General features: G+C 45.6%; 1 protein-coding gene across 2 annotated transcripts in view; it reads left to right on the forward strand.

Annotated features, from left to right (window-relative positions):
• AP4E1 (adaptor related protein complex 4 subunit epsilon 1) overlaps nucleotides 1–21757 on the forward strand; it is a 109915-nt gene that overhangs the window by 56598 nt on the left and 31560 nt on the right. For both annotated transcript variants that reach the window (XM_073568431.1, XM_073568432.1), the window contains exons 13-16: nucleotides 6682–6800; nucleotides 8343–8645; nucleotides 9346–9460; nucleotides 21139–21274. In XM_073568431.1, coding sequence (XP_073424532.1) covers nucleotides 6682–6800; nucleotides 8343–8645; nucleotides 9346–9460; nucleotides 21139–21274 — 673 coding nt within the window. The remainder of the gene's footprint in view (nucleotides 1–6681; nucleotides 6801–8342; nucleotides 8646–9345; nucleotides 9461–21138; nucleotides 21275–21757) is intronic.

Consider the following 21757-nt stretch of genomic DNA (forward strand, 5'->3'; position numbering starts at 1 on the left):
AAAATGGTGTTGTAAAAATGAGAAATCGCTGGTCAACTTTTAACCCTTATAACTTCCTAACAAAAAAAAATTTTGGTTCCAAAATTGTGCTGATGTAAAGTAAACATGTGGGAAATGTTAGTTATCAAGTTTTTTTGTGTGCTGTATCTCTGTGATTTAAGGGCATAAAAATTCAAAGTTGGAAAATTGCGAAATTTTCAAAATTTTCGCCAAATTTCCGTTTTTCTCACAAATAAACGCAAGTTATTTGAATGAAATTTTACCACTAACATGAAGTACAATATATCACGAGAAAACAATGTCAGAATCACCGGGATCCATGGAAGCGTTCCAGAGTTATGATCTCATAAAGGTACAGTGGTCAGAATTGTAAAAATTGGCCCGGTCATGAACGTGCAAACCACCCTTGGGGGTGAAGGGGTTAAGTAACCAAAAAGGCTTCTCTCAACATGAGGCGCTTGTTCTGCCAACTCCCCTCTCTAACAGAGTAGGAAACCTTCTCTAACCATAGAACTCAGTGTTTAGTATCACAATTATGTACCTTGACCAAATGCTTTACCGCATCAGAATGTGGTTTTCCTGTTAATTGCATTTGCGTCATGTGTTAGTTGATTGGTTTATTGCGCATTAAATAAGAGCATTGTAAAGTATTTGTTATACCATGATTAAAGGCGAGTGACTCGCCAGAAGCGCGTCGGTTTTAAATCCCTTGCGGGTCATTTTAATGGATACAAGATTAAAGAATTACTGACTTTTATCTCCTTTTTGAATCTGTGCCGTCTCTTCTGTCTTCCCTTGGTTCGTTACTGCTGTGCTGCACCAGCCAGAGATTTGGCACCGTTGGTCCGATCCCCTTTCTTGCATTGGAATTAGTGTGATCAAGCTCCTTCACCTTTCCTCTAAAAATAAATATATGCGCGAGTGTGTGCACGCTCATACTTTATGCCCTTTCCATGTGGGCTCTTTTTTATGTTTTTTTTTTTCTTGTAAACCCTTTCTGTGCCTTGTCTAATGGGCGTGTGTGGTTTCAGTGAAAGAAGTGGTCTGACTATGTAATGCGTCAATATGTTGGCTTGTGTTTCTGGAACACAGTAAGCCAACTGATAGGTGGTGCAAACTTTACATTAGAAAGCCTAAAAATGAGCCAAATTTATCACACCGCATGTAAATCTGGAGCATTTTCAGGCAGTCTAATCTAAGACGCTATTGATAAATTTGTCCTTGTTGGATAATGACGAACTGTAAAGGCCCCGTCACACACAGCGATGTCGCCAGCGAGATCGCTGTGTGTGACATGGATCAGCGACCGGCCCCCCTGCTGGGTATCGCCGATCGTGCAGGATCGTCCTGGGCCGTTTTTTGATCGTTGGTCTCCCACAGCGAGAGACCAGCGATGCTGGTTTCCAAAGTAAACAGCGCGGCTCTTGGTTACCCGCTGTTTACTTTGGAAACCAGCTTGCTTGCTCGCTGGTCCTGATCGCTGGAGGGGCTGTCTAACGATGTCCCAGCGATCCCATCCATGTCGGATAATTGGTGTGATCGCTGGGACTTCATTATGTGTAACGGGGCCTTAAGTCATGAGGTTTTGAACAAACTTCTATGGGGAGAATTATTTTCTTGTATACAAATTATGATTTTTGAAAGAGGACCTGTCACCAGGTCAAAAGTGGCCAGTTTTTGCTCTTATTTTATTCCTGCTGCTCCCTGAATGTGCTTTATTTTAATCCACCATATGGATCCAGAGATGCAGGCCTTTTTGATAAGTGCTACTCTTTATGATCTTTACCAAGGAGACGTGGTTCACAGGATAATAATGCCGATCAGCCTAAACACATGCCTCCAGAGAATCCTATGAGCCATGTCCCTTTGTAAAGATTTTGATATTCGCTGAATAAAATGCCTATCTCTGAGACCATATGGCAGAATGCAGTTGGGATAAAAGAAAGGCAAAAACCGGCCACTTTTGACCTGGTGACAGTCCACTTTAAATAGTGTGAAACCTATCTGGGCATCAACGTTTTGAGGTCCATTAATTTCAGTTTGGATGTCAACTGGACATTTTATACCTGACCAGTTCTTCTGGATGAGGGGTGCACAGTTCTGCACGAACACTACACATGGACATACACTTCTATTAAAGTTAACTCTAACTTCCTTGGAACCACGTTCAGTCATGTACTGGGCAGCTCAATATAATTAGATCTAAGCTGTCATTGTGTATTATCATGAGTCTGATTTCCGACTCATGCGACAATCCAATTTTAAAGGGGTGGGCAACATTCTCTTTATTTTATCAGATACATTAGGGGTTTGATTTACTAAAATCACTATGGTATAAGTATTACAGGTTTTCCTGCTTTAATTGATATCACTGCCTTCCTCACAGACTGTCCTGTCCATAAAAATGGCCAGTGAGTCCTTCTGAAAAGCCTTTATATTATGGAACATTCCTCTACTAAAAGCCCTAAAACCTTTTTTTAAGAAACTACACAGCATGATGGCAGTGTTTTTGATGGGTTTCTTTTCAGGATGCCTGTCCTGCAGAAACCCAAGAGCCAGGGTGGGCACGTGGTACTCGACTTGTTTCTTTACTACCTAGCTGGCCAATTGATTTACTTAGGCAGTTTCTCATTTCTGATCCAACTCTCTGAGGCCACTTTCACAGGTTCTGTATCTATCACCCACTCCTGGTTTTGGCTTAGAGATGCTGAGGTAAAAAACTGACCAAATACTGAAGTGGTGATGTGTTTCTCTTATACTTTTCCTCAGATTTTATCAGTCCTGGTTTTGGCTTACCAATACGGAGGTAAAACCTCACCAAATGCTGAACTTGTGAACGTGGCCTAATGCTGAGGCTCATCTCCTTCTATTCTTGAATGGGCATTCTGTGTTGTCAATATTAGAGGGATCCTACAAATCACCTCAGTGCTTAATATATGCTCACAGCCTGGCGATACAGATATGGTATTAGAGTAAGCACAGTCTAAGGGTACCGTTACACTTAGCGATGCACCAGCGATCCCGACAACGATATGGATCGCTGGTGCATCGCTAAGTGGTCGCTAGTGAGCTGCCACACAGGCAGATCTCACCAGCGACATAGCAGGGGTCGGGGGTCGTTACTTACCTGTCAGACGTGGCGATCCTGACGTCCTCCCGCACGCGTCGCTCGTCGGCGCCACAGGAAGCACCCGACGATAAATGGTCCAGGACGTTCTCGCGCGACTAGCGATAGCCAGCGGGGGAGCCGGTCGGAAGTAAGTATCAGACATAGCGATATCGCTAGCAATATCGCTGCTACGTCACAAAATTGGTGATGTTACAGCGATATTGCTATGTGTAACGGGGACTTAAGGTTTACTGACCAAATGGGTGAGACTCTTGTGTATGATTACCCCGAATTTCATCATTCCAAAAACATACAGGACCCATATTCTAGAAACTACAACATAACGCTAAACCATGTTTTTGAAAATGAAATATACCTTCAGCTGAGACTTTCCATATCACATCAGTTCCTAGCCAGAAAGGCAATAGCACTGAAGTGGATGGGAGTGAGACCTCCCACTATCACGCAATGGAAAAAAAACTAGTTAAAGAAGTTGTCAACTATTTGGACAACCTCTTCTCTTACCCCATGCTCGGCCATAATTAAAATGAAAAAACGTATACTCCTCTCCCTCGGCACCGTTCAAGCGGTGTCGGTACTCCCATTCTCCGGGTTCTCGTGCGGTTGTTAAGACACGTAAGCCTGGCGCCCATGCGGTTGATTGGGCATGCGAGCCAGGGGCCCAATCAGCACTGACGTCACTGTCTCCGCCTTCGGACAAATCGAACATCGAGAGGAAGTTAGGGTTGCGGCTGCTCTCTCACTTCCTCATGATGTTCAGTTTGACCAAAGGCGGAGACATTGGACGCCAGGCTCACATGTCCTAACAACCGCATGGGAGTCCCGGTAAGAGCGAGTGCCGACACCGCTGGAATAGCGCCAGAACGGGAGGTGATTATAAGCTCTTTTTTTTTTTTTGGCACCAAACATTTAGATAAAAAAGGGGTTGTCCTAGTAGTGGACAACATCTTTTAATAATATAATGCCATATGAAAATATTATACAGAAATAGATGGTGTCCCCAAAAGTTCCATAAAATCTAGGGAAAATGGTGTGATGCTCCTCTAACAATTTTACCTCCCAATGCACGGATTTCCTCACGTTTGCGTTATAATGTGTACCAGGTCCGTTAATAGATGGGATGAGATTCCTGATTTCCTGGATTAGAGCGTGTACCCGTCTTTCGTTAATATGTACCTTGGTCTCCACTACATCTATATAATTTTGACGCTCTAGATGAGTGCAAATAGTCTGTACAATGCCAGTAATATTGTTTTGTAATTAATGTTTGCAGATATCTGTAACAAGATCCAAATTCATACTTTTTACTGAATAATTGTAATGTTTATGATGAAAATTTTTTTTTCAATAAAGTTAGTTTAAAAAAAAAAAAAATCCCCAATGACGGCAGCGCATGTGACCAGACCTGTCTATCAGCTTCCTCCCTATTAAAAAATACATTAAAAATGTTGCATGTGGATAAGCTGTTTTTAGTTGGAGGAGCCGATGAACTGGACAGGTTTGATCATATCATCCTCCATAAGCAGCCATTTTGTGGACAGAGGTACTGTGCGGTGTGTTTGCAAGGCGGCAATAAGAAGTACAAGTGCAATAGGAGGAGATCCTGTAATACTTATATATTACTGCCATAAGACCATATATCCTCAATACATCTGTTGCAATAAAGAGACAGCGGCCAACTCTTATATAAGAACCAGCCACTCACTCATGGCTGATAGATCTAAGTACATTGCATAGATCACAAATGCTAAACTTCATCCAAACTAATTGAAGGCGTGGTCTCATGTTCTTTAATGGTTAAAATTGCAAAGTGCTTGTAAAAAGAAGCAATATAGCAGTTGCATCTTATTAAAAATCCTCTGTTGTCAAGAACTGAGCGATCTTTAATTGTATAGTTTGCTGCTTGCTGTCTATGTTACTATCCTCCTCAGAGACCAATTTCCTCTGTGCTCCACTGATGCTACAGTGACAACGTTGCCTCTGCTTGCAGCATCAGAGAGCGCACAGTTCAGATCAGCGTGACCGTGCTGCCGGCCTGATCGGTCAATCTTCAGTGCGCTCCTGCACACAGGTTATTTTAAAGTAAATCTGCATTGGAGATTTCACTTCCCAAACTATTTAGTCCAGCAATATGTTTTCATGGCCAGTCTGTTCCCCCATTACTGAGAAATCAGCATTTGAATTGATATACAATTGAGGCTGAGAGACTGTAGTAGATCTGAAGCCTCTGTCACTCCAGCTCTTTTCTCCGCCCAGTGCCGCCACCTCTTTCTTGATTTGACCGATCCTTTGCCTGAAGTCGCACAGCATAGAAGCTGTCAGTCAAGCAGGAGGATGCAGCGCTGGGTGGGGAAAAGAGCTGGAGTGACAGAGGCTTCAGATCTACAATAGCTCTTCAGTCTCATTTACATATCAGTTCATATGCTAATTTCTCGCTCTCCAGATATTGCAGGACTTTTTTTTGAAAGACCTCATGCACATATAAATAGTTTGGGGTGGGGGTGAAATCTTTCTCATAGATACCATTTTTTTTATGTTTTTTTTTTTTCTCTGCTCAAACCTTGATGGCTCTTTCTAGCGATAGGGCGCCAGTGTCTGACCGTGTGAGTACCATTGATGGGCAGAATTAGGCTGTGTGCACACGCTGCGGATTTTGCTGCGGTTCCGCAGCGGATTTGGCCGCTGCGGACCCGCAGCAGAAATGTACAGTACCATGATTCCCTATGGGAATCAAAAACCGCAGTGCAGACGGTGCGGAATTTTCCGCGCGGATTATCTGCGGTTTTCAATCCGCAGAAAGAATTGACATGTCAATTCTTTCTGCGAATTCTCCTGCGGTTTGCCATCTCCTCCATTGAGGAGATGAAAAACCGCAGGGCAAAACCGCAGAACAATCCGCAGGTAAAACCGCAGGTCTTTTGACCTGCGGTTTCACCTGCAGATTTTACAAAATCCGCGCGGATGAATCCGCACCTAATCCGCAGCGTGTGCACACAGCCCTAAATTACATGGGCAATAAAACTGTGCTATGCTACTTGGCCGGCTATTGGCTCTGTTCAGCTTTTCTGAAGGCCAAGTGACTGGTTATTGATTATTCCGATACCGATGGGTGGTGACCTTTACTGATAACATAGAAATGCACCATCAGCAAGCCCCTGACGCTGTAATTCCTTAGTGTATGCAGACTTTGCGGATCTATATTTGGCACCGCCATTTGGCAGTGAGGCTGGTAATAAATGTAATATTTTGTGCATTGCCGGCTTGGGCCTGATTTCCATTTCCCTTCTCTCCATCAGTTTCCTTTTGTGTTTTTCTCTCCGCTTCTTTCCCCCGAGCCTCCGGCAGCATTTATACTCTCTTGCTCAATTCTAACTGGATGCTGAAGGTCTGCAATGAGCCCGATGTCCACGGGGCCATTGTTCCTGTACACATTTCTGTACAATATCCCAAGACCGCTTTTCAGGTTGTCTGGGGAGGATAGTTTTATTTCGGGGTCCCCTTTGTCCAGTGTGTGCTGTCTGTGTGTAAAATGTAATTTTCCCTCTCTCCAGGATTTGGTGATGAAAAGGAAGATGGACATCTCCGGCTGTATGCAGTGCAGTCTTATCTCGCCTTGCTGGAAATGGAGAATGTTCATTATCCACAGCGCTTCCTACAGGTTATCAGCTGGGTGAGGAAGATATTAGTGAAAAGCCTGCCTTTGTGCTTGGGTACATGAAGCCGACATTAGCATTTTCTATTCATGCGCCAGGCTGTTCGCTTCTCAGCCGCCATGTAAATTGGCTGTTTCACACTGGCTAACTTCTAATTATACTCTCCGTACCGCTAGCAGAGGATTTTCAAATCAGTACAACAACATTTCACATATTCCAAACTGCAGAAGTCTAAATCTGCTTACAGGAAATATTCGGAAAGAATTTGATTTTAATTAGTTGCGGATTTGATTAAAATAATGCTGTTGGGAGCTCGTCAGCCATTTCCTACTGTCTGAAGCACAGGCCAAATACTTAAGTGTACCTTCCCACCTACTTGTTTTCCATCTGTCTTTGCCCTTTTCTGCCCGTATAAAGCCAGTGCTAACAATCAGAGAAGGGGGCAGAGGTAAAACATAGAAGGTGAGAAGGGCCACACCAAGGGTGCACTCTGTGTGCAGACATTAATGGGGTTCTCCGAGATATGTGATCTAATAAGTAAAATAAATTTAAATATTAAACTTTTTTTTAAATACCCCATTTGGCAAAAAGGTATGCGTTATCTACTGCGCTCTATCAGTATTTTAAAGATGGCACCTTCCGTCTCACAGTTTGTTTCCCATCCCTGGATGCATTATTTGCGGCACAGGCATCCCTCCCTGCGCTAAAGCTGTCAGGCTGTTCATTCCCAGTCGGCTAAAGAAAGGTGTCCATCTTCTCCTTTAGACCCCTCTGTTCAGTCACAGTGACAGAACACTAAACAGAAGAACATATGATCACAATGCCCTGACCTGATGTATGCCACCAGCAGATGTTCTTTACACAGCCCATCCTACTGTGTGCCCTCTGAAATCTAGGATGGGTGCACACTGATTTATGGAAGTTTCCATGTTTAAAATTCTTACACCGTGCAGTAGAGAAAACATACCTTTTTGCTGAATAAAGGTTGTTAGAAAAAAAATATTTTGATGTGTATTATGTATTTTATACCAACTGCTGGAGAACCTCTTTAAGAAAGTGAGGAAAGCTGAGAGATATCAGCCTCTGGTGCTTGCACAACTAAGTAACCTGCTCAGCCGACTTGCAGGATATTTGTGGGTCCTTTTCTCTCTGTACACTGCAAAGATATTCTACCGCATTTGGTTAAAGGTGACATTAAAGGGGTATTCCAGTTACAATACATTACCACCTATTTACAGGATGTCTACCGGTGTACATTGCGTGGCACTGCGCTTGGTCCACTGCTGCTTCCTTCTCTATGGGTCTCTCAGAAGTAGTAGAGTACAGATTGCCAGCACATCTCTGGAAATCCCTACTAGAAGGACTATAGCAATGGCTGAGCATGTGCATTGTAGCTCCATTCAGATAGCAGACAAAAGTGCCCCATCCAGTGATTGGTGAGGGTCTCAGTGGTGGGTCCCACAGCTGTAGAAGTTATCATCTATCCTGTTTGGTGAGGACTTCCCCTTTATTTGTATGTTACTGCTAACCCTTCTCATGTCTGGATTTTGCTGTTTCAGGTACTAGGAGAATATTCCTATCTGGCAGAGCAGGTTTCTACAGAATCGGTAATATCTAAACTCCGCAGTATTCTGTTACAAAGCTCTGTTACTTCTGAAACCACAGCCTGGATTATGGCTGCAGTAACAAAGCTGTCTGCAGTCGCCCCACATTCATTATTAGTGGATCAGCTAATTCTGGAATTCACAACCTGCCTGGACACGGGGATGCGGCAGCAGGCCTTCGAATTAAAAGCGCTGTGGGACGACAGGCCGCTAATGCACAGACTTTTTCCACTCAATTCCTGCTGTGAAGATTTACTGGTAAATATTCTATTCAGCAGTGGAAACAACTGCTGCAAAGTCAATTACAGCGTCTAAAAATGCTGATCCGTCTTCTGAAGTCTTACTGTGCTGAAGTTCATTATATTGCACTAAAGAGCGACTCGCCATTAAAGTAAAAAGCGAGAATTGCCTGCTATGTATTACCACAGGGATGTGGATGCTTGATGTCCTCAATGTACAGTTGCCCGTTGTGTGCCCATCGTCCAGACGCTCTACTTTCCACACCGTAGATGAAGATGGTGACAGCATCCAGAATACAAAAGGTTTCTTTTTATTATTCCATCACAAATACAAGGAGACGGCAGGGAAACCTAATGGTGTGATATAGACCCCCATCTGTTTGAGGTTAAAACGTTGCCATCAATCTCTGTACCTGTGGTGGAATAGTAAAGGTTCCCTTCTGTACATAGGGTGTTGTCATCTTCCTCAGCTGCTTGGATTTCACAGATTACTGAGGATTGTCCATTTTTTGGCGTACCTGCACTCCTGGACCACCGTATGGTTGACATTTGGTAGTTGGTGCTGTCCTATCACATTGTTTTCTCAACTTTCCACAGGCTCCTACTGCCATATTCATTTGTAATATTCTTGAGCGTTCCCCTGCCCTCTTTGTATCTGACGGTATGTTCACCTGTGTACCGACCTTAGGGATCATACAATGTGCAATGTTTGCTTGCAGGTTGATGCTTCTCTGTCTTTCATGGATGGGTTTGTGGCTGAAGCCCTCAGTAATGGTGCAGTCCCATACAAGCCTCATCACCAACGTCAAGAGGAAAAGTTGTCTCGGGAAAAAGGTAGATGTCTTTTGTCATCTTATCGTTTGTTTTAATTTGTTACGACCCATATTACGCCTGAATTGTGGTGTACCTCCTGTTTCATGTAAAGATAATACAAGCAGTTCTCAGTTAAAAGTTTATTCCCATCTTGGGCATTTGTCATATGCCCAGATATATCACAAATCCCTGATTAGTGTGGATCCCTGATCTGTAACACTCACGTATTGAGGGGTCCTGGGACCCATTGCCTTTTTTTCGTAAGTCCCTTCAATAAAAACAGCTGTGTGCAATGCAGTTATTGAATCAGGAAATTGGGGTATTGCACTGAATGATTACTTGCACTGAATGATCACATTGCATCTTTTGCCACACACCAGTGACTCCATTGGGGCATCTGACTGAAGCCCTAAAATACAGGATTCGGGCAGAACATCCAACTGGGCTCAAAGCTGGTGGACCAGAGGGAATGGCATATTTTAAGAATCGGCAATTTACGTTAGTGGACTGTATATCATCACTTTTCTATTTAGATGAAATCTGGCATAATTGAGGATGTGATCTGTAGACCTGTAAAATCATTGCATTTATTAGGCTTCAAACATAGTCAATGACTATAACTTTGGCTCTTCTCTACTCGTTGACTAGTATTTCATGCTGTGCATATTTTGGAAGTGTTCTAGATGCTTTTGGTAATTATCCAGTGGTTTTTGGCTTCAAGCTGATATTGGATTACACTATAAAGCAGAGTGTAATGCTGTGGTCCTGGGAGAAGCCTGACCGTATGTAATGCTAAATGTTTCTGTCAAGCAGAAATGGTGGTGAAGTCATTTTATGCAACCAGTCACATTTAAATTGGTTTTATTAGGTTTGGAAATTGCACACAAATTTACAGCTGGAAATAGAAGACATTTAAGACCCATGTAAAGTAAGCCGGGATGAAGAGGAAATAATCTGAAACTTGCGCAAGTTAAAGGGGTTTACCTTTACTTTTGCAACAATTTTTATTGCTCAGGGTGTGTGCACATGCTGCGGATTCTGCTGTGGTTCCGCAGCGGTTTTGGCCGCTGCGGGTCCGCAGCAGTTTTTGCTGCGGTGTACAGTACCATTATTCCCTATGGGAATAAAAAACCACAGTGCAGACGGTGCGAATTTTTCTGCGGTTTTGAAACCGCAGAAAGAATTGACATGTCAATTCTTTCTGCGGTTTCCGCTGCGGTTTGCCATCTCCTCCATTGAGGAGATGAAAAACCGCAGAGCAATCCGCAGGTAAAACCGCAGGTCTTTTGACCTGCAGATTTACCTGCGGATTTTACAAAATCCGCGCTGCCAAATCCGCACTACAATCCGCAGCGTGTGCACATACCCTCACAGTGAGTTAAAATAAAAAATAAAAGTAAAGCATTTTTGCAAATTTTCGTAGTTCATAATCTGCTGTTTGTGTATAGAGCTACTGTTCAGCTCTGTGTGTTCCTATACTTATAGCCTACTGTCAAATGCCATGTAATCAGTAGCCATGTGCCCACTTGTGTGCTGTTTGTAGGTTAACAGGAGGAAATACAGTACAAAATGAGAGACCAATCTGATTCCAGAAAGGGTTGGGGACATGTAGATGTGCATCGGCGCTTTAGGATTTTTTACAATAAAGATGACTTATAAAGTAGCGTCGCCAGTTTGAGCATGATAAACTAGCCACATCATGGAACAGTGGTAGCAGAGCTGAATAAAACATGGTTTTTATTTCTCCTCTCCATTGTGGAGATATTGGCAATCAAAGAGCACCTAATGAGTGAACCACATTATTAGATACTTATCACTGGGGTCCTACTACTTCTCCCTGTATGAGTTGTTATCCGATAACACCCGCTAGGATGTAAGGGGAATGTCCCAGACCAAGTACATTTTAATCAGTAGATCTTGGAATAAAAACAAGCTCCACAATCGAATGTGTTAAAAAAAAAAAAATGTGCCTCTGCTATGGACTGTGTAATGGCTGTGTCTCACTGTGCAGAGCTGCTTCCGTTCATGGTCTGAACATGCCACATCTCCTAGGCAAAGAAAGGCACAAAAAAAGAGTATACTGACAGGACAGCAGGGGATCACAGATGATTCTTTCTGCGAGTTAAAAGTTTTGCTGCTTATTTTTAAACCTGTTGTTTTACCTCACATAAAGCAGCAGCTGTGATCCCATTCTGTCCTGTCTGTAGTCTCCTTTGCTTCCTCCCCTGCCCAGGAGCTGTAGTATGATCAGATCATATCCCTGCACGGTCAGACACAGACATTACACAGTACACAGCAGGGGCACATTTATAAGATAATCCAGCACAGGAACATTTTTTTTAAATACATCTAATTGTGGAAGTTACTATTATTCCAAGGTCTATCGATTTAAAATGTACTTTGTTCATGTGAAGACGTCTTTAACAAACGTTACCGTAACTCATTAAGTGTCAAATGCTTTAATTGCTAATGTCTACATAACAAGGGTGAAATTAAGCAAAAAAAATGTTTGATTGCACACTGCAGCCACTTTTGCATTGTGATCCCAGTTCAACATGAAAAATTTGGTGGTCCTTAAAAAGAAAAACATTCTTAGTTTTTCCCCCCATCTTAGACCTAAGATGTAGACTTTTAAAGAGAATGCTTCTCACTGCGTCATACAGCTGTCTATAAAGAATTGTTTTTAAGGCTGGAATCACACATCCATGTTTCTCGGTCCTAGTACGGGTCTCCTGACCTGAGCAATGACGCTCATAGACTTGTGTCAGTCTGACCTTTTTCTGAGGGAACTGTACTTTAATTATATGAAGAGGTCATGATGCTAGAGATGCTTGGTGTGTGAACAATATTGTGACTTCACCAACTGAAGTGGATCAAATGTAATCTTGGCCAGCTCTGATGTAATCCAGAGTTTACTTAAGGTTCATTGCCAGAGTACGCATATACAGTAGACCAGATGGGAAAACAGATTTCATCAGAGCAACCACTTCTGCTTAAGAGGATAGAGTCTTAAGCTATAACATTGCAACGACCTCCTGGTGAGTGCTGCTCTCCGGCTACTGACCTCTACCTAAAAACATTTGACTTGTGGCAATTATTACGGTACTTGTACTGTATATATAAAAATAATGCTACAGCCCTGATAACATACAGTCAGAAGTAACTTCTGTGATAGTAGCTAAGGTGCATAAGTATATATTTGTATATACAGTGGGTATGGAAAGTATTCAGACCCCTTTACATTTTTCACTCTGTTTCATTGCAGTAATTCGGTAAATTCAAAAAAGTTCATTTTTTTTTCTCTTTAATGTACACTCTGCACCCCATCTTGACTGAAAAAAACAAATGTAGAATTTTTGCAAATTTATTAAAAAAAGAAAAACTGAAATATCACATGGTCATAAGTATTTAGACCCTTTGCTCATTATTGAGTTGACGCACCCTTTTGAGCTAGTACAGCCATGAGTCTTCTTGGGAATGATGCAACAAGTTTTTCACACCTGGATTTGGGGATCCTCTGCCATTCTAACTTGCAGATCCTCACCAGTTCCGTCAGGCTGGATGGTGAATGTTGGTGGACTCCCATTTTCAGGTCTGTCCAGAGATGCTCAATTGGGTTTAGGTCAGGGCTCTGGCTGGGCCAGTCAAGAATGGTCACAGAGTTGTTCTGAAGCCACTCCACTCCACTGTTATTTTAGCTGTGTGCTTAGGGTTATTGTCTCGTTGGAAGATGAACCTTCGGCCAAGTCTGAAGTCCAGAGCACTCTGGAAGAGGTTTTCATCCAGGATATCTTTGTACTTTGCCGCATTCATGTTTCCTTCAATAATAGTCATCCTGTCCCTGCAGCTGAAAAACACCCTCATAGCATGATGCTGCCACCACCATGTTTCACTGTTGGGATTGTATTGGGCAGGTGATGGAACAGTGCCTGGTTTTCTCCACATATACCGCTTAGAATTATCACCAAAAAGTTTTATCTTCGTCTCATCATACCAGAGACTCTTATTTCTCATAGTCTGGGAGTCCTTCATTTCATGTTTTGTTTTTTTTTAGCAAACTTTCATATGTCTAGCACTGAGGAGAGCCTTCCATTGGGCCACTCTGCCATAAAGTCCCAACTGGTGGAGGGCTGTAGTGATAGTTGACTTTGTGGAACTTTTTCTCCCATTTCCCTACTGCATCTGTGGAGCTCAGCTACAGTAATCTTGGGGTTCTTCTTTTACCTCTCTTTCACCAAGATGCTTCTCCCATGATTGCTCAGTTTGGCTGGACAGCCAGATGTAGGAAGACTTCTGGTGGTCCCAGACTTCTTCCATGTAAGGATTATGGAGGCCACTGTGCTCTTAGCAACCTTGAGTACTGCAGAAATTCTTTTGTAACCTTGGCCAGATGTGTGCCTTGCCTCAATTCTGTCTCTGAGCTCCTTGGCCAGGTCCTTTGACCTCATGATTCTCATTTGGTCTGACATGCACTGTGAGCTGTGAGGTCTTATATAGACAGGTGTGTGCCTTTACAAATCAAGTGCTATCAGATTAATTAAACACAGCTGGACTCCAATGAAGGAGTAAAACCATCTCAAGGAGGTTCACAAGGAAATGGACAGCTTGTGACTTAAATATGAATGTCTGAGCAAAGGGTCTGGATACTTATGACCATGTAATATTTCCGTGTTTCTTTTTCTCCTTCATCTCATTGGGGGACACAGATACTGTGGGTGTATGCTTCTGCCGCTAGGAGGCTGACACTAAGTGGGAAAAAAAGAGGTTAGCTCCTCCTCCGCAGTATACACCCTCGCCCCTATTGCGGGCGGAAATCAGTTTTTTGCTTAGTGTCCTATGGAGGCACACACAGTCTGGATCTCTCCAGACTATTTTTTTCTAGTTTACTATGAAGATGAGACAGGGGCGACGGATCCTATTGATAGGGTCCAATCTTCCCAAACCATCAACGGGCGAGTACGCGTTGAGTATCGTCTCCGCGTATACTTTCCCGCACCGAGGGACATATCTGGGACTTTTCCCCAGACTTCTATTTTTGTTTGTTATTTTATGAAGATGAGACAGGGCAACGCATCCCATTGAAAGGATCCGATTTCCCCAAACCATCAACGGGCGAGCACGTGCGAGTGTCCCTCCACGTATCCTTTCCCGCGACGTGGGACATTATGCCAGACTTAGCCCTGTCCACCCCTAGGTATTGAAACCGTGGGCTTGCACAGAGGCACAAGACTAGTCTGTGCGGCCCCCACTGCTCCACCAACGCTAGACGGCGGTGCTGCAAGGTGGCTGACGGTCCTTCTCCTCACCCCCTGAAGGGGTTAGATGGAGCTAGGGGGCCTGCACCGTCCTATTTTTATCAAAGACCCCCTCACATACCTGCGCTCAGGCTGAAGAGGATCATCGGTGAGGAGAGGGTCGGGGAGGGCTCCTGCGAAGATTTCGGGCTGGAGCCCACAGCTGCAGCACGCCTCGCGGTGTCCACTAGCCATGCAAGAGAAGGGCTGGATCCGTCAAGGACAGGAACGCCGCGCCGGTCAGTAGCGCCATTGAGGCCGCGGCTGGAAGTTCCGCCCTCGGGGCTGCGCGCCACTTCCGGCAGCCCGCACTCGGCGGCGGTAAAAATCGAGGCCCCGGCTTCGGAGCACGGGCTAGGCCGCAAAGTGGGAGTACCGCCCCTAGAGCGGTTTTACAGGCTGGTGCGCGCCACAGATGTCGGCGTGCGATTTAAAGGAAGCATCCAGGTCGGGGTGGCGCAGGACTGGGGTAAGTGCTGCCCGAGAGGCCACGCTATAGGGAAAAACGAGGGGCTACCTCTTCCCCATATCCCCAGCAGTGGACAGATACAGCATGTCCGAAAAAAGCAAAGACGCAAACGTTCTTTTACGCGGCATGCATCTCTTGTCGGGCTGCGTTTCCGCGGGCGCAGAGCAAGCGTTTATGCGAAGCCTGCAAATCCAAACGCGCCCAGGAGCCCTCCCCTGCAGCTGCGACCAATGTGTCAAATCCCCCAGAGTGGGCCCGATCACTGTCACAGTACATGGCGTCGCTTACGAGAGCAATAGAATCCCTTCAAGCCCCAGATAGGGGCAGGGACAGTGTCTCGCCGCCTTTAGAGGGAACCTCCACCTGACGGGAGCCTCTGGCCTGCAGGGGCCGCTCTCACTCCAGGCAGACCCGGGGGAAACGAATCCACACAGTGTCGCCCAGTCCATCCGGTGCCTTCGGCATCCATAAGATCTGCTTCTCGCTCCCCGTCACCAGTGGTTAATAGCGAGCAGACCTCAGATTGCGACTCAGACGAGCCCCTTGAACTGGACACTCCAGGATCGCGTGAAACAGTGGACAGCCTCATAGAAGCCGTCAATCGGACCCTGGGGATTGAGGATGATACCGCAGCGGCTATTGGGCATAAAGTGGCATGTAAACGAGTGAAGCGGCCGCACAGAATTTTTTCCTCTCACCCTGAGTTGGAGGATATAGTACAGCGGCACAGAGATCGTTCAGAACGGCGTTTTTCTCGGGTTAAAGGGCACTCGAAACAAGGTATCCGTTTGCTCCGGACCTCCGTAAACAATGGATGGAATCCCTGATAGTGGATCCTCCGGTTTCACGCCTGGCCACTAAGACCCTGTTATCTGTCCCTAGGGTTTCCTCGATTAAAGATCCCACGGACTGCCTTATTGAGAGCCTAGCTCGTTCAGTATATGAGGCATCAGGGTCTGCACTCGCTCCCTCGTTCGCAGCAACTTGGTTAGCCAAGGCTATGATATCATAGTCAGAAACATTAAACAAGGTCGCGCAGGAGCAGGATCTACCTGCAGAGATCTCGGAGGTCACAAGTCAGATGACGATAGCCAGAGATTATGTAATGAATGCATCTTTGGATGCGGCCAATTGTTCAGCACCTGCTGCCGCTAATGCAATCTCTCTCTGAAGAGCCCTATGGTTGAGGACATGGCAGGCCGATTCTACTTCCAAGAAGTCCTTGACTTCCCTGCTTTATCAGTGCGGCTGCCTATTTGGTGAAAAGTTGGATCAACGTATCTCCGACTCCACAGGAGGAAAGGGCGGGTTTCTCCCTCAACAGAAGGTTAAACCATTTTTTCGTCACCCGGTTCAGGCACGTTTTCGGGCCTTTCGCAGTGCCACCGGCCATTCTAGGCCGGGCGTGACGGCATTGGTCAGGTGGCGGCCGCTAAGCAGCCTGAGCCTGGTCCTGGACCCGAATAGGAGACCGGTCCGGGTGGACTACGGGGCCCAATTCCGCCACCTCAGGCTGCCCCAACCAGGATAGGAAGCGGCAGGTCATATAGAGCCAACCCATTGGGGAGAATGCGTGCTCAACAGGCCAGATCGAGGGGACCCAGATCCTAAAGATCATCGGCCAAATGACTCGAGGTCTTTACCAGACGACACCAGCAAAGTGGGCAGCCGCCTACTCTGTTTTCACCACGTCTGGGTCAACATCGCTCGCGACGCATGGGTAAAAGAATTGGTGTCCTCAGGTTACAAAATAGAATTTGTCAGATACCCTCCAAGATGTTGTTTTTTTTTTTTTTTTTTCTTTCCCGGCTTCCCAGGGTGGATACCCAGGTAATGGCTCTATTGGGAGCCATCAACTCGCTCCTGCACAACGGAGTCATTGTTCCAGTGCCGGAACACGGAAGAGCTCAGGGGTTCTATTCCAACCTTTTTGCGGTTCCCAAAAAGGACGGGTCTGTCAGGCCTGTTTTGCACCTAAAGCTTCTGAACAAATTCATCAGGATCAGACATTTCTGGATGGAATCTCTCCGTTCAGTCATAGCGGTCATGGAGCAGTGAGGATACTTGGCCTCAATTGACAGCCAGGACGCATTTCTGCATATTCCCATTTTTTCCTCCTCATCAGAGGCTTCTACGCTTCGCCATCAGCGTTCAACATTTTCAGTTCGCAGCGCTACCCTTCGGGCTAGCCACGGCTCCCAGAGTGTTCACAAAGGTTATGGCAATTGTCAGGGCCACACTGTATTCTCGAGGCATAGTCGTCTTGCCTTATCTGGACGACCTCTTGGTCAAGGGCCCATCAATACGGGCATGTGAGGAAGGTGTCAACAGCACGCTAGATACTCTTGCCGCTTAGATGGTTGGTCAATGCAAAGAAATCATCCCTTGTGCCAGCTCCGAGGATCTCCTTCCTAGGAATGATCTTCGACACTTGCCGAGGGTTGGTAATTCTCCCTCAGGAAAAGGTGCTAGTCTCCGGCAGGGAGTCCGGACACTACGCCTACCAGTCCCTCATACCATCCAATCCGCGATGAGAATCCTAGGGAAAATGGTGGCAGCAATGGAAGCGATACCTTTCCTCCAGTTCCATCCTTCACCCCCTGCAGCACGCCTTGTGTCAGCCTGGGACAAGAATCCTTTCACGCTCGATCGGCGGTGCCAACTGTCCTCTCAAGTCAGGCAGTCGCTCGGATGGTGGATAACCAGTTCCTCTCTGGTCTAGGGGAAACCTTTCTCCCCAGGTCATGGGCTGATAATGACAATCAACGCCAGTCTCCTCGGTTGGGTAGCGGTGTTTCGCCACCACACAACCCAGAAACGGTGGTCGCCACAGGCGGCATGCCTCCAGATCAACTAATTGGAGATACGAGCAATTCGGCTGGCTCTGCAGAAGTTTCATCGCTTTCTAGCAGGCCGCCCTGTCCGGATTCCATCGGACAACGCCATGGCGGTGCTTTACATAATTCGTCAGGGGGGCACCCTCAGCAGAACAACCATGCGCGAGGTGGAGCATGTTCTTCAGTGGGCCGAAGCAAACCACTCGGTGATTTCGGCTGTCCACATCCCGGGCGTGGAAAATTGGGCGGCAGACTTCCTCAGCCGGCAGGGTCTTGCATCCGGAGAGTGGTCTCTACATCCCGAAGTTCTTCAGCAGATTTGTCAACTGTGGGGAGCTCCGGATGTGGACCTGATGGCTTCCAGAGTGAATGCCAAGGTGCCCACATATGTCGCTCGGGCCAGGGACCCGCAGGCATTCGCGGTGGACGCGTTGGTTCTGCCATGGGACCAGTTTCACCTCCCATATCTATTTCCCCCACTGCCACTACTCCCGAGAGTCAGCAAGGGGGATCAAGACGGAAGGGGGGCCGGCGATTTTGCTGGCCCCAGACTGGCCCCGTCGAGCATGGTGCGCAGATCTAAGGCAGCTGCTCGCCGACGTTCCTGGGCGCCTGCTAGAGTGCCCAGATCTACCGTCTCAAGGACCGATGTGCCACCCGAACTCAGGGACCCTGTGTTTGACGGCAGGGCCATTGAATCTTGGATTCTAATCAAGGCAGGGTTCGGGAGCAACGATTAGCGCTCGGAGGCCTGCTTCAGCATGAATTTACCACCACACCTGGAAGGTGTTCTTTGCTTCATGTCGAGGCCGTGGTGTTTCTGCGATAAGATTCTCGATCTCCAACATCTTGGTTTTTCTCCAGTCGGGCTCAGAGAGCCCGGATAGCTCAGTCGGTAGAGCATTAGACTCGGGCTTTGCCCCAGGTTTCCGCAGGAGACAAATGTCGGCCTTATCCATCCTGTTCCAGTGCAGGGTTGCTACCAATTTGCAGGTGCAGACTTTTCATCCGGGGAGTGTCCCACTTAATACCTCCCTATAAGGCGCCGATGGACGCCTGGGTTCTTAACATGGTCCTAAGTGTTCTGCAGGAAGCTCCATTGGAACCGCTTCAGAATATCTCTTTGAGGTACCTTTCCTGGAAAGTTGTTCCCCTGGTGGCCATCACTTCCATCAGGCGGGTTTCAGAGCTGGCAGCTCTATCCTGCCCGAGCTCCGTTCCTCACTTTCCATAAGTATAAGGTGGTCCTCAGACCAACCCTTCCTTTTCTGCCATAGGTCGTGTCCTCTTTTTCACATTAATGAAGATGTTGTTTTGCCTTCATTTTGTCCAGCACCGGTGCACCGTGTGGAAAAAGGCTCTTCACACGTTAGACCTGGTAAGAGCCCTCTGGAGGTACATGTCGCGGACGGCACCCTTTCGTCAGACGCTGTTCGTGCTCCCTGAAGAGCGCAGGAAGGGGCTCGCTGCCTCAAAGTCTACCATAGCCAGATGGATTCGTTTGACTATTCAGGAGTCCTACCGCATTAGAGGCACGCCGATTCCAGCAGGGATCAGAGCGCACTCTACCCGGGCGGTGGGCGCCTCTTGGGCGCTTCGGCATCAGGCTTCGACGGAACAGGTTTGCAAGGCAGCAACCTGGTCCAGCCTGCACACATTTGCCAAACATAATATCCATGCTCAGGCCTTGGCAGATGCGATCCTGGGTAGAAGGATTATCCAAGCAACAGTGGCGCACCTTTTAAACAGGAGGTGCATGTAGCTTGGATCGGTGAATCAATCTCCCACCCAGGGACTGCCTTAGGACGTCCCACAGTATCTGTGTCCCCCAATGAGACGAAGGAGAAACATGGATTTTTGTGAGTACTCACCGTATAATCCTTTTCTCCGAGGGACACAGCACCCACCCTATTAGCCAGTTGGCTCTTGTTTAAATGAATGTGTTTACTTATTTGATATAGGGGTGGTGTTTTCCTTTGGACATGTTGTACCTGTATTAAGGCTGATTTGTTGTCCTCCTACTGCTTTGTCACCGAACTGATTTCCGCCCGCAATAGGGGTGAGGGTGTATGCTGCGGAGGAGGAGCTAACCTCTTTTTTCACTTAGTGTCAGCCTCCTAGCAGCAGAAGCATACACCCACAGTATCTGTGTCCCCCAATGAGCGTCTCGGAGAAAAGGATTTTACGGTGAGTACTCACAAAAATCCATGTTTTAATAAATTTGCAAAAATTTCTACTCTTCTGTTTTTTTCAGTCATGACAGGGTGCAGAGTGTAAATTAATGACAAAAAAATAAACTTTTTTGAATTTACCAAATGGCTGCAATGAAACAGTGAAAAATGTAAAGGAGTCTGAATACTTTCCGTACCCACTGTATGTATAGTATGTATGTATTTTGTAACGTGTATTCTATACACACAATGACAGATTTTTCTTTTGTATATTATGGCACCAATCTTTCCGGTCTTGATGGGGAGGGCCTGGTGGAGTCAGAAGCGCACACCTCTTAATGAATTAGGAGTGTTGACAGGTGGCAAGCACCTAATCTTACTCTGGTCACGGACTGGAGTAAGATTTCTCAATTGATTTCACAGATCGTCATGAATTAGAAGAGTTGTGGCTTTAGCCCGCCACAGCTCATTAGCAGAGCCGGGCGTGAAAATGCAAAAAGTTCCACAATTTTGCAACTTCTCATAGTGATGCCACATAGCAGGCTTTGATGTATCAGGGCCTAATTCTACTATATGTACTAATGGGCTCTAATTATAGTTTGTTTCATTACATCATACAATAGAAGTAATATAAAAAGCACTTTAATTTACCCTTGTGGATGTGTTGAGTGATGTAATTGCTCTTTGATTAATATCTTATTACCTGTTGTTGATATAACCAGTCTAGTAATGGCAACTGCATTTTGTAGAATAGAGTTATGGAGACCTGAAGTGGTGTATTTCTTGAGTTGGAAGGCATTATGCCAAGTTAAATTTGGTGTGAATTAATTAGACTTGTCTCTATATTATTAGTTCAGTAATGTAGCCTTACTAGGAATAAGGAAATTGTATATTGTTATTGTTGGTTATAAAGTTTCTCTTTTCTCAGTCTTAAACCTAGAACCCTATGGACTCTGCTTTTCCCCCAGTCTACCGTCAATTAGTCTAGTTGATGGACATTCACCTTCTGCTGTTTCTGTTTTATCTGAAGCCTCTGGAAACAGTGGCGAGACTGGACTAAAACAGTAAGTTCATTTAGTAAAATTATTCAGTCAGTATGATATTGATGTGGGGCATTATAAAAGGTTAAAAGGAATCTGTCAGCAGGATTTTGCTAGCTCATCTCATATAGGTTAAGAGACCCTGAATCCAATGATGTATTACTTAGTTTACTGGGTGCAGCCTTTCTGATGTAATTCAGAGTTTTTAGATTTTGCAGTTCAGCAGAGCTGAGAAAGCTAACCTCACCCACACCAAGCTATCCATTTACATGATTTATAGACCGTGAACTGATTATCACAGGAGGAGGCAGAGTCATACTAGTAGACGGTTATGATCACCATGTGATAAAACCTTCAGTGTAAGTAAACAGCACACAGCCTGACGTGACACACTCATGCTGTTTTCAGATTACATAACAAAAACCTACTGACAAAGTCACTTTTAAGAAGTTTATCCACCCATCTATGTGCTGTAATAGGGTACAGGGATGTAATAGATGGAGTCCC

The sequence above is a fragment of the Dendrobates tinctorius genome, unplaced genomic scaffold (genome assembly GCF_039654945.1).
Source record: "Dendrobates tinctorius isolate UK_male_01 unplaced genomic scaffold, ASM3965494v1 ptg000022l, whole genome shotgun sequence".
NCBI lineage: Eukaryota > Metazoa > Chordata > Amphibia > Anura > Dendrobatidae > Dendrobates > Dendrobates tinctorius.